At 39.1% G+C, this 11,979-nt stretch overlaps 1 protein-coding gene across 2 annotated transcripts; it reads right to left on the reverse strand.

Moving 5' to 3' along the window:
- Positions 1-1,137: 1,137 nt before the first annotated feature.
- LOC113722716 (DEAD-box ATP-dependent RNA helicase 28-like) lies at positions 1,138-11,309 on the reverse strand. 2 transcript variants are annotated; one of them, XM_072048269.1, is made up of 20 exons: positions 10,942-11,309; positions 9,698-10,213; positions 8,894-9,079; positions 8,689-8,757; positions 8,241-8,347; positions 7,900-7,981; positions 6,999-7,172; positions 6,655-6,803; positions 6,373-6,468; positions 6,055-6,157; positions 5,897-5,959; positions 5,678-5,739; positions 5,358-5,454; positions 4,575-4,693; positions 4,454-4,496; positions 4,105-4,206; positions 2,452-2,550; positions 2,291-2,368; positions 1,810-2,081; positions 1,138-1,469 (listed from the first exon to the last, which is right to left on the reverse strand). In XM_072048269.1, the coding sequence occupies exons 2-20, from the start codon at positions 10,082-10,084 to the stop codon at positions 1,454-1,456; spliced, it is 2,304 nt and encodes a 767-aa protein (XP_071904370.1). In that variant the 5' UTR covers positions 10,085-10,213; positions 10,942-11,309; the 3' UTR covers positions 1,138-1,453. The 2 variants fall into 2 exon arrangements, with proteins under 2 accessions (XP_071904370.1, XP_071904371.1); XM_072048270.1 differs by having other exon boundaries at positions 9,698-10,208; positions 10,942-11,080.
- Between the last annotated feature and the right edge of the window lie 670 nt (positions 11,310-11,979).

The following is an 11,979-nucleotide window of genomic DNA, read 5'->3' on the forward strand; positions in this document are numbered from 1 at the left end:
TTTGCAATTTATATATATATTTAGTATTTAGTAATAATATATTTGGATATATAATTATACATAATATCAAAATATAAATATTATATATATAGGTAATTAAAGGGTCGACCCTATACCGGGTTTGAACCTAATAAGGCCCAAACTCGGCTCATATTTAATTCGGACCTATTTTTTAGGTTCAAACTTAGATCGGTTCATTAAATGGTCGGGCTCGATTGCCTATATAGCGCGGACGGCCAGATTGATTGCCGCCACCGGTGAAAAAGAGCAGATAGAGAGAGCGAAGCAAATTTTTTCTTGCTTCCTTCCTCTTCCTTTTTTCTTTCAATTCTTTTTTTACTTTGACAAGACCCTTACGGGTTACAGTGTGCATCGAACCAGTCAATCTCAGAAAATCCAGCAGCAATTGGAAGGAAAAAAAAGATTAAAAAAACCCAGCAGCAACACTGTTACTTTGATACTCATCTGATACCCATGTTTCTCTTGACGTGTTCAAGCCATCTAGAAGCAGACCGTTAGTTTTGTGTCATCAGTTTGACTGCGTGCTAACTAGGAAAGCCATCTGCTCTGCCTTAAAATTTGTCCGCGAGAGTCATCCGTCGGACCGATCATATTCTGCGACCGACCAAGCGACTAACCAGGTCTGCTTGGTAACTCTATTTAAGGCTCGTAAACTCCCATGAACTGGCCGCGTCAGGTTTGAACTTGGAAGTTCTTCACGAGTCTAGTCCGCGAGGGATTTGCACATCCGCAATTCAGAATGCATTAGATGAGGGTAAAACCAAATCCGTTTCATTCATTTCACTAGTAGTTTAGTAAGGGGGTATCACACGCTCTACGACGAAAGGGGAAAGCAGGACGACGATTACAGTCGAATCGGAGCTATTTGTTTGGAGACTAAGCAACTAGTACGATCATTGTTCTTTCAAAAAATTCTCGAAATTAGGTGCCGTCCTTTCACACTTCCTCCTCGCCTGCGTGACTAAAACCAGTGAAAATTTCCATCAACTAAATGCAACATATGCATCGACTAATAAAGCAGAAACAACAGAATCAGAGGCCCAATTACCAATTAATTCATGATTGTCTCCAACTAAACAAAAAAATGAAGAAGAAAAACTTTGTTTGCCAAGCTAATAAACGAGGAAATTTTTTTACTTCGATTCCCAGGTGGCTTGAGTTTACAAAAAGTCGCCAAGGATGATATCATGAGTTTGCTACTCACTACCTGAATAATTAGAGGTAGACGTAAAACGCTGTTTATGCAAAAAAGAATGTACAGAAGTGAATAATTAATTAATCACCGTCCACTAAGAAACACTTACAGCTATATTACAGCCGTACTAAAACTTAAAAAAAAATATATATTTGCTCAAGGTCGGTCAGATGTAATTCTGAAACAAAAACGCATCTCTACTTCCAGTGTAATCTAAACTCTCTTCTGCTTGTTCTGCTACCTCCGTTTGTACCTGCATCAGTAACAATGGTCTTAAGAACGCATTTTGAATAGCACTGCTATCCTGCATTGCCCATTTCCAACTTCCAGACCCATGCAGAAGATCAAACTGCTATTGCGCAACTCAAGTAACAAGCTCAAATCAATACATATGTGACAATATGATATTCTCTCCAACCTCTGACGTCCAAAAATCTTAACATTAGGCATCACCAGATCCTATGTTTTAGTCACTCGCATGGTCTTTTAAAAACTTACGAGGCAGGGTTTATCTTTGGAGTACTCAGCATTCGGCCAGTGTATCAAGACTCTACATATAGGATATGACAAGAGAAATATGACCAGATTCATACCTTGACTTGCTTTTGAATGAGGATTTCTTCTTCCCACCTCCTTGAGGGTTTCTTTTCTGTTTTTTCTCACTCATGTCACTCTGAAAAAGCTCCCGCATCTCTTCCATTCTAGATTGGGTTTTCTGGGAAGGATGTTTGGATTTCTTTTCCACCCTTCTTGTAATTTTTCCAGCGTCAGTAGCCCTTTTCACAGCTTTCACAGCTTTTGCCCGCCGATAAGCTAAATCAACAAGGGAAATTCCAGCATTCTCTTTCTTACTTTTGTCAATGCCCTGGAGGGGAAAAAAATTATTGCTAAACCCAATACTCGAGAAACTAGCTATAAGAACAAAAGACAGTCAATTAAAGAACTGTAAATGATAACACTGGCAAAGAAAGTAAAGCAGGTCAGCAACAAATGAAGCTACAACGTGCATGCAATCATAGCAAGAATTTAGTCATAAACAGTCAGAGGCAAAAAGTAAAGAGCAAGTGTACATACCTGGAGAACTTCACTGTCATCTTCCAGTTTCTCTCTAGCTGCTTCCAACTTCCTCCTTTTCTTTCTAGGAAGATTTTTCTGAAGAAAACAATCAGATAAAAATGTGTATGACAACTTACGCCAACAATTTTGTACTTGTGTCAATAAAAGATAATACGAACCTCCCTATCTCGCTTTCTTTTTTCTTTCATCTTAAGATCTTCAGCTTGTTCAGCACTAACTAGCTCATTTCCAGGATGCTTCCTATTTTGCAACAATTCCTAGCAACAGAAATCAACATGTTATCTCCATATCAAATACTTTCCGCCACAACCTTGCATTAAGGAGACAAACCGAATCCAGAGTCCATGACTTAACCAGATACCATTAATGAGAATTAGTCTTGTCCATGCAAGTATAAAAGCAAAAATGGAAGATTCAAGCAACAAAGAAATTCAAAAACTACAAACTACAGGGAAGCTAGCAAATTTGATGTTTTATAAACATGGGTCACATAGGGGAATAGTCAAGAAAAAATAATGTATGTGCAGCAAAATCAATTGCAAGGTTTCAAGCACAGCTGAGGGTACTAAATCATGATCCGTATTTACGAAACCAATACAGGTCTGGCACAAAGGAGTAGGCTATGGCATTTGACCCTTCCTGACACAACGCCTTACAATTGCAGCAATCTCATGAATCCTGTTTGCCATTATGGAGAAACAAAAATGGGTTCACAAAAATAACAGAAACCCTCTACAAAGAGAAAATGAGAAGGAAGAAATGGAGATTCTGGACAAATGCCAAAATTTTCACATGAGGTCCTTGAGACAAGTGCTACTGTTGCGGCAAAGCCAGAATACCTGATTCTAGGGGCAACAAGTCACCTAAACATTATTTCTGTGAGAATAGTTGAAACAAAATAGGAGAATAAGCAGATGACGGAATCCCAGTAGGGAAAGTTGAATTTTTGCAACGAGATGATTATCAAAATCTTCAAGGAAAGAAAAAGGAGCATCAGTGATGATGATTAAGATTCTTGAGAGGTGGCTGAGAGTGGCGGCTGTGTGTTTTTGTTCAAGGTGGAAGATGACAGTGAACAGTGGTCATGCTGCGATGAGAGAAAAAATGTGTTGAAGATTGAGTTGGGAATTAGGATTTGGGGCTGATGATGAAGATGAAAGCTTGAGGAGTGTGTTAGCTATGCCGTTTTTAGGGCTATTGAGGAGTGAGGAAGAGGACATTGATTAGCCATGTTTGGGCCTTTCCTCAAATTTGTTTTGGGACTTTGGACTTTAAGCAATATTTGGGCCCTAAGAAAAAACAAATGGGCTAGTTATTAGACTTGCTTTTGGGATGAAAAAAACAAACAGACTACCAACTTTCACAATATAGACCCTGTGAAAATAACAAACGATTTTTCTATTTGTTTCATACTAAATATAGAGTATAAGCAGAGAAACTAAGAAAACGAGGTCAGAAAAAGGTGTCCACAGCTAAAAACCACAGTACCAGAAGTGTGGTATGTTTCCAACTGATCAATAACACACAAAAACAACAGAGACAATAATGGATTCAGCAGTTCCAAAGGCCTCAACGGATAGTAAACCAATTCTAATGAACATTCTCTTATTCCCCACATAATGACTTAAAAAATGATCAAATTGAAATCTTCATAGAGCCAAGTAGTGAAGCTTGAATAGCGCAGCAAAGCATTCAAATCAGCACAACAATAGTCAAGACCACTGATCCACAAACCATCCAAGTATCTCATCATCAAAATTGAAGCATAGATTCATATTTCCATAGTATCCCCATGGAAAGTTGAAACTTACCTTGGCTGCCTTTGCAACAAGCTTTTTCTCCTTTTCAGTAGCAAACCAAGTTCTTTTAGGGCGTGAGTAAATTTCATCTTTATGCGCAATCATGTTTTCAGCCTGCAATGCATTGAGGAATTCCTGTTAATATTTGTCAAAATGATACCACAAAAGATATGTGTCTAGTTCCAGCAGGCAACAATGCAAGTGCCATGGAAACAAGTCACACCAGTTTTCAGATGATGCTGGTGCCAGAATAAAGTATTGTCTACTTTCAAGTCAACTGTTTCACAAAATATACCACGAACAAGCAAGTTGTTCTCATAAATATCAAAATGGAAACTAGAAGAAAGGAAAGGTGATTAACCTTAGCGGCTTCCATTTCTGCTTTTCTCAAAGCCATTTCTTCCCTGCAAAAACCAAATTGATGTTGAAACAAAAGGCACAAGTTCAATAAAATACAGGTTAGTGTTAGAATATTGAGAAACCTCTCTTCCTGAAGAATTTCGGCAACTTGGTCTTCCATTTGCTCAATCATTTGAGACCACTTAGTTGTGGACTGCTCTGCCACAATTCGGCTCTTCAACTTGGACCCAGCTCTTTTAACCTGCCAGAATGTATCACATTTACATTTACCAGCATAAACATCCTTCTCTTTCAGGTCTAAACTACTAAAGAAAAAGGAGGGGTAAAAAAAAAGAACACCCTGTTGCACCACCAAAATCATCTGAAATGAACTTCTCATGTAGTGATTCATTCACAAGGACCAACACTGATTGATTGGCATATTTCTCATTCAAAAATGCAGCAGGGTGTCAATCTAGGGGGAAAGGCTTAACGTTAATATAGAGTTATAAAAATCTTAAGAACCATGAAATTACTCAAATTAGTGGCTAGAAGCTTGAGAGGTATCAGCAGGTATGTTGCAGTCCGAGATGGCATCACATTGCAGACAAAAGAATCACAGCCAAAACCAGCTATTTGCAGGCAAGATCTCAAAACCATTTTTACCTTTTTGCCTTTAGAAAAGTGTGGCTTGTGGACATGACCAAAATCCAAAATGTTTCTGACTTGTAGTGCAATATTGAGTTTCAATCATAGAAATTTCCCCCGTCACTAGATGTAATGGAGCATAGCAATATCATATTAAGTTAAAATACAATTACCAATCACTAGAACACCTTCTCATTGAAGCATAAAAATCACAAACATGCACAAAATGCAAAGCATTCTACAATTGCAACTCTGCAAAATGAAGATGAGGCTCTTACAATGGCTTTCAGAAGAGACCGATCATTGTCAGTCACAAAAGTAACAGCATACCCTTCCCTACCAGCTCTAGCTGTACGACCGACTCGATGAACATAACTGGAAATAAAATTAAGAAGAAAAAATTAACAGAACCGACAGAATTCAAAGATACAATCAATCCAAAGAAATTCAATTCTCAGAGACCAGGGAAGGCTCCAAAGAACAACATATGCATAGAAGAAACTGCATATGGCTGCATACAAATACGGAATCAAGAAGAGCAAAACAACTGAAATCATGTAACTCCAAGCAATTTTTTGGGGGGACCAATATTACAAACCTTGTAAGGTCGCGAGGACATGCAAAATTGACAACTGTTTGGACTCCAATAATATCAAGTCCCTAAAAAAAGAAAAGAAGTTAGGCCATAAGCACGTGATATTTTAAATTTGTGTTTTAACTGCGCTGCCGAGTTTTCAGACTGTACAATATAGACAGAATAAAGAATTGAAAGCAATGCTAAAATAAAACCCTACAAAAGATGGACTAATTATCTTACTCGAGCAGCAACATCAGTTGCAATCAGAAAATCCACTTGTTGCTTCCGAAAAAGTTCCAAAGCCTACAGAAAAAGTACCAATGAGAATATGCTAGCTGAACAGTTACAAAGTAACCTACTTTAATTTTTAAAGCAGGATGCAGGATGCAAAGTCTCACGTCTAGGCGTTGAGCCTGGGTCAGATTTCCATGAAGCTCAGCAGCTTTTAAGCCAGCCAACCCAAACAAAATTTTCAACCGATGGGCAGCCTGCTTTGTCCCACTGCCACATGAAAATGAAATTTCTGAGAAAATGTAGACTTAAATCAACACTAACCAGTGTTAAGACCTGGAAGGTTCTCAATTATCTGAACTCATAACATGGATGATGTAAACATGAAACATACACTCGAATAACCTATTTATCAACCATACTTATACATCAGGAGTCGAACAAAAATTTAACGAATGAACTCGTATCACTTTATCTGCGGAAACCTGAAAATAATGACTTTAGATGTGAATGTCCTAGAGCACAGAGCAAGAAGTACTGCCTCCTGATTCCCTTCACGCATCCGGCGTATCCTAACCACCCTACATAAATGCAGAACAGGATAATAAATTCGCAATGTCTAAAGAAAACCAAGTTTTTCAGAAAACCAGTTGACATGGTGAAGAAAATGAATAGCGATGTAGTACACAATAAAAATACAAGGCTCTGAGAACCCTTTGCCATCAGCATAAGCTGCTAAGTGCCAAAGCATCTCTGGGATGACTTACTCTTCAGTTAAAGTTGCTGGCCTTTTTGTGGATGGATCGGCTGAAATACGCAGAGGTTTGTTCAAGGATAGCTTGATAAGCTCATCAACTTCCTCTGTCATGGTAGCTGAAAATAGCATGGTCTGTCTACGTTTAGGACACAGTCTTACCTGAGACAAGCCCTCCAATAATCACTTAAAGAAAGCACACCCAAAGTACAAAAACAACCACAGAAGGGATTATTAAAAACGATTGAAAGAAAAGAAAAATATTAGAGGAGTTAAAGTAAAATGGATTCTCATTGCAAAACTTCCTAAAAATGCCCATTCTCCATACAAGGAAAAAGACACAGTCGTCAAACATACCAGCTCACGAATTTCAGCACTGAATCCTAACTCCAGGAGACGATCCGCTTCATCAAGGATCAAAACAGCAAGCTCATCCAAATCTATGGACAGAGAATTCCGGAGATGATCTATCATACGTCCTGGAGTAGCAACAACTATATCCGGCTTGGACCTCAAAGCTGCCTCTTGCGTCTGAAAATTGCTCAAGGTTAGCAAACTTTCTCTGGTAGACAACCAAATGCTATGAGTAGACAAGGTATGATAAACCATCAGTAGTGTCAAAGTAAAGTCCTTGAAAAAACACTAATAGTTAGATAATGTAATCACATGAGGAACTACCATGATCTGGTACCTCCATGCATTTTTTAAATAGAAACTGAGACTAACAAAATTCCCAAATATGTACCACCAGTCCCTACAGAAGAAAATTAACTTCAACCCTGGGCAATTGTTTCTTCTACTTTTCCTTTTCAGCATTTAGGGGCAGAAGGGAGGAAGTTCTGCATACTCTACCCAATTCGTATTTGCAAACAAATGCAACCAAGTTCCAACTATTACCTATTATGTGTTACAAATGCCTAACTCCTATTCACTAGTAGCATGCCACCTTTCCATCTAACTCCAAACTAATGTGAAGCTTGACAATGTTTTAAGCTTACTCATATGTAGAACCAAATTCAGCTCAAAATCCACTCTAATTCTAGAAGCAAAGGCAGTGGGGAGAAAAAGGAAGTAAAGAAGGCATTGACTAGCATCGTACAAGCCAAAAGATATGGGAGAACTGAAAACGAACTAAAGAGCGTTTATCTGGCAGTCAATACAACTACATTTAAAAGATGCAGCAAAGTGAAAATGAATGATAAAAAAGCACAAGATGAGATGGCATAGTTCTCTTGCAAAAGCATGATAAACAACAAACCTTCAATGAAAGCCCACCAACCACCAGACAACATCTAATATCTGTCATGAATTGAGCAAGCTTTTCTATCATGCTGTGGACCCTGATTCAAAAGGTTGAATAAAAATTAGCCAATCAATTAAATATAATTCAAACATAAACCTGAGCAGAGAAGTCAATGCACCACTTTTATCATCATTAACATATTTCGGTTGACTTTGAAAAGAAAGAAAGAGTTTTATTGAGGAGAAGAAAAGACACAATTAAGATCATGGGGAATGATTGAGGAAATGGAATAAAACTGTTCTAATTTTATATGACAAATCAAGTGAATCGACTGACAGCCTAATCTCAAAACTTACTGCACAGCTAACTCCCTTGTTGGCGTCAGAATTAGAACTCTAGTGGCAGGGCGATTCTTTGGACGGAAATGTAACCTTTCCAGTGTTGGCAAGGCAAAGGCAGCCGTCTGCATGAGCAAAGTCAAACAAGAAAACATACCAATAACTGCAATTAATTTTTTTAATATCTCTTTCTTATTTCTACAATTTTTTTAATCTCTTTCTTATTTCTACAAGCATAATGGCATAAATACAGCATACATCAGTTAAAAGAAACAATAAGCAAATAAACCCCATGAAACATCTCCATCTGTATATAACTTCCATGGACCTGTTATTGCACTTCCAACTTTTAAAAAAAAAAAAATTCTCTCTTTTTCTTCCAATCATAATGGCAAAAAACCAGCATACATCGGTTAAAAGAAATAAGGAAATAAAGCCCATAAATATCTCCATCTATATTATATACCTTCCCTGAACCTGTTATTGCACTTCCACATATATCACGGCCTGCTAATGCCAACGGAATACATGCAGCCTACAACAAAAGATCCTCAAATATTTATCATCTCACAAAAACATAAGACTACTGGATGCGTGACTTTATCATATATCCATCAAATTAAAGTCACATTTAAAAAACCAAAAGAAAAAAATGGAAAAGAAACAGAAACCTGAATTGGTGTGGGCTTGGTATAGCCCAATGCTTCACAAGCTCGAAGTAAGGGCCTCGAAAGATGCAGCTCCAGAAATGAATTTGCGTGGTAGGAAACTTCCTCCGCCGACCCAAAGAATGGTTTTTTATCACTGACAGCATTACTATTAGCCATATCATCATCATCTTCCTCCCTATAGTCCTCCTAAATTTTAAACCCATAAAAATTATTATTATTTGAAAAAAAAAAGAGGCTAATGATCTTGACACTCCAGCATTAGCTTCAGGCACTCTTCTCTTACTTTATATTAGCCAAAATAATACAAATACCCCCAAGTTTAGGTTTTTTAACAACTTAAATGCCTAGGTATAGGGACAGTTACAAACTAACAAAAAGTATTACTTTCTAGCTTCCTTTCAATCATACTAGTTACTATTTGGAGTACATATTACAGTTTTAACCCAAGAAACAAAGCAAAAAAAAAAGAAGGAAAAGTATTTTTATCACGTTTACAAGATAATACCATAAGGGAAGTGTCAAGATCATAGTGTATGTATGAACTTGATAACATGACACAAATTTTGACAATTCAATCAGTAGAAAAGTGAAGGTGGATTGCGTAACTTCCGGGATTAAATACTGAAGTAGGGGTGAGCATTAGCCGGAATGAATTAGATTCCACTAGCCTCATTCAAAAGAAGGAACAAGAAAAGGAAGAATTACTGTCTAGGTAGGTTTATCGAAAAGGCAATTCCACCCAAAAGAAAAAGGAGAAAGGAAAAAATGAAATGAGAAATTAAGGGGGGGTTGAGAGCTACTAACTTGACGGTCAGGTTGGGAATCGGAGTCGTGATCGTGGTCGTGGTCGTGGTCGTGGTCGTGGTCGTGGTCAGAGGTGGGGATAGGCGGGGAGGGGGCAGGGGCGGATCGCTGTTGGAGGAGGGCTTGGGAGATTTTGAAGTCAATGGAAGTGGTGCAGCGGCGGGCATGCTCGTCGGCAACTGACTGGGAGTAGGAAGAGAAATCCCAGGGAGAGTGCTTGGATTTTTTATTCTTTTTAGCTGGAGAAATTGATATTTCGTCTTCCTCCTCGTTAACGGCGTCGTTTTCCGCTTCTCCGTCTTCTTCGCCTGAGTCGTCCTTACTGTCGTCGTGCTCGTACTCGATTTCCTCATCGCTCGGGGGTTCAAACAAGAAATCTGAAGCCATTGAGTGGCGACTAGCGAGATGATGTTGTGTTTGGTGACTTATGGGGATTCTCAATTTCAGCTTTCAGGAGGAGGAGGAGGAGCTGCTGCTTTTTTGGACCTTAAACACCAGCAGTTGCCTTTTGCTGCACTGCACGAGACTTAGAGGGTTTTAGCTAAACTAGCAGAAGAACACCGTGCGCAAACAATTTAAGTGATGCCCACAATGAGTTGATATTCATGTAATTTATGGATTTTTTTGTTTTGTATAATTACGGGTGCAAACGAGACAAGCCGAGTCAAACATTAAACTTATCGAGTCAGGCTCGATTACTGTACACTCGAGCTTGAGCTCGACTCAAATAAGTAAGAAGCTGGCTCAAGTTCGACTCGATAAGGCTCGATTTACTCAACTCGACAAGAGCTTGAATTGGCTCGAAAATTTCTGTCACTAAGCACATAATTTTTAAACGCAATCCAGATTGCATTTTCTAACAGGACAAGCTAAAAATTACCCCAGAATGAGAAAATAAAAAGTGAACAATCAAAAACTACAAACCAAAAGTATTTCAATCAAACAGAAGGTATATTCCATGAAAATGTATGTAAGAAGTTAAGAAAAGAAACCCAATATTCTTACCAATCTTCAAAAAACAGTCCCTAATAATAATAACAGATCCAAATTCAAAAAAAAATAAGGAGAAAAAAGTACATTGACAGAAAACAATTCAATACATGCGAAAGTCCAAATAAATTCTAAATAAATTGAGAGAAATTGGGGACGGAAATGGGAAAGAAGAGGCGATCTAATTCTAACGAAAGCTCGGTCGCCATTAACAGGAAAGAGGAAATTAATAAGGGAAGAAGAGAAAGGACAACCTGTTCGCTTTGCCTGTTCGCGAGGCCCTCCACCAATGGAGCTGATGAAATGGGCGTTGGAGAGGGCGGCAGTGGTGGGAGTCGGAGATTGTTCGCTTTGCCTACCGTAGCTTCTAACTGGGAGTCGGAGAGAAATGGCGGCAGTGGTGGTGGCAGAAGTGGCCAACAAACTGGGAGTCGGAGAGAAAGGGCTCTTCAATTGAAGGCCGGCAGTGGTGGTTGCAGAAGTGGCTTGAGCCTTGAAGACAGTGGTAGCGGCGGCTAGGGCTTGCTTTTGATTTGGGGAAAGAAGAATGCGGACAGCAGAACAGCCGAGTGGGAAGAAGGAGATGTGTTTGTGACTTTGGGTCCACCGTCCTCCACTCTCTTGGTCCTTGGAGAAATCTATCTAAACTACTTAAAGCCGCGAAGCCTGATGAACAGTTGATTGTGCCGGTTTCGCTGTGGTTTTGCAGCTCATTTTGTCCTTTTTCGTCTTTTCGCGGGCTTCATGTAGCGCCCTTGCTTCTGTTTCCGCTAGGGCTGCAAACGAATCGAGCCGCTCACGAGCTGCTCGCGAGCGGCTCGAGTCAAGCTCGAGTCGAGTGTCAGGCAAGCACTCCTGAGCTAGATCGATCGGTAACAGATTGGAAGAAAAGAATTAGGGAAGGAGGGAAATCGAGAGAAAAGAGAGAAGGCAAGAGAGAGTAACAGAGAAGAAAGAGAAAGTAATTCTTGTATTATGAATCTGGTAATCAAATACAGCAATTGAAAGGGACCTTTATACAATTTCTGTTATCTGTTGCAACTAACTCCAACTAACTGACTTAGTCTAACTACGTCGTTTAAGACTGCTACCCTTCAAACCTTCAAACGCAGAGCACTCCACATCAAACGACAACACTTAGAAACTGGGGCCTGACATTCCCTCCCTGATAAGAAATGAGCTTGTCCTCAAGCTGAAAAATCAGTAAACTGCTTGTCAATGAACGTCTTGTCCTCCCACGATGCCTCAGTTTCGGGCAAGTGATTCCATTTGACCAAATACTGAATGACGGG

Source organism: Coffea arabica, chromosome 5e, assembly GCF_036785885.1.
Source record: "Coffea arabica cultivar ET-39 chromosome 5e, Coffea Arabica ET-39 HiFi, whole genome shotgun sequence".
NCBI lineage: Eukaryota > Viridiplantae > Streptophyta > Magnoliopsida > Gentianales > Rubiaceae > Coffea > Coffea arabica.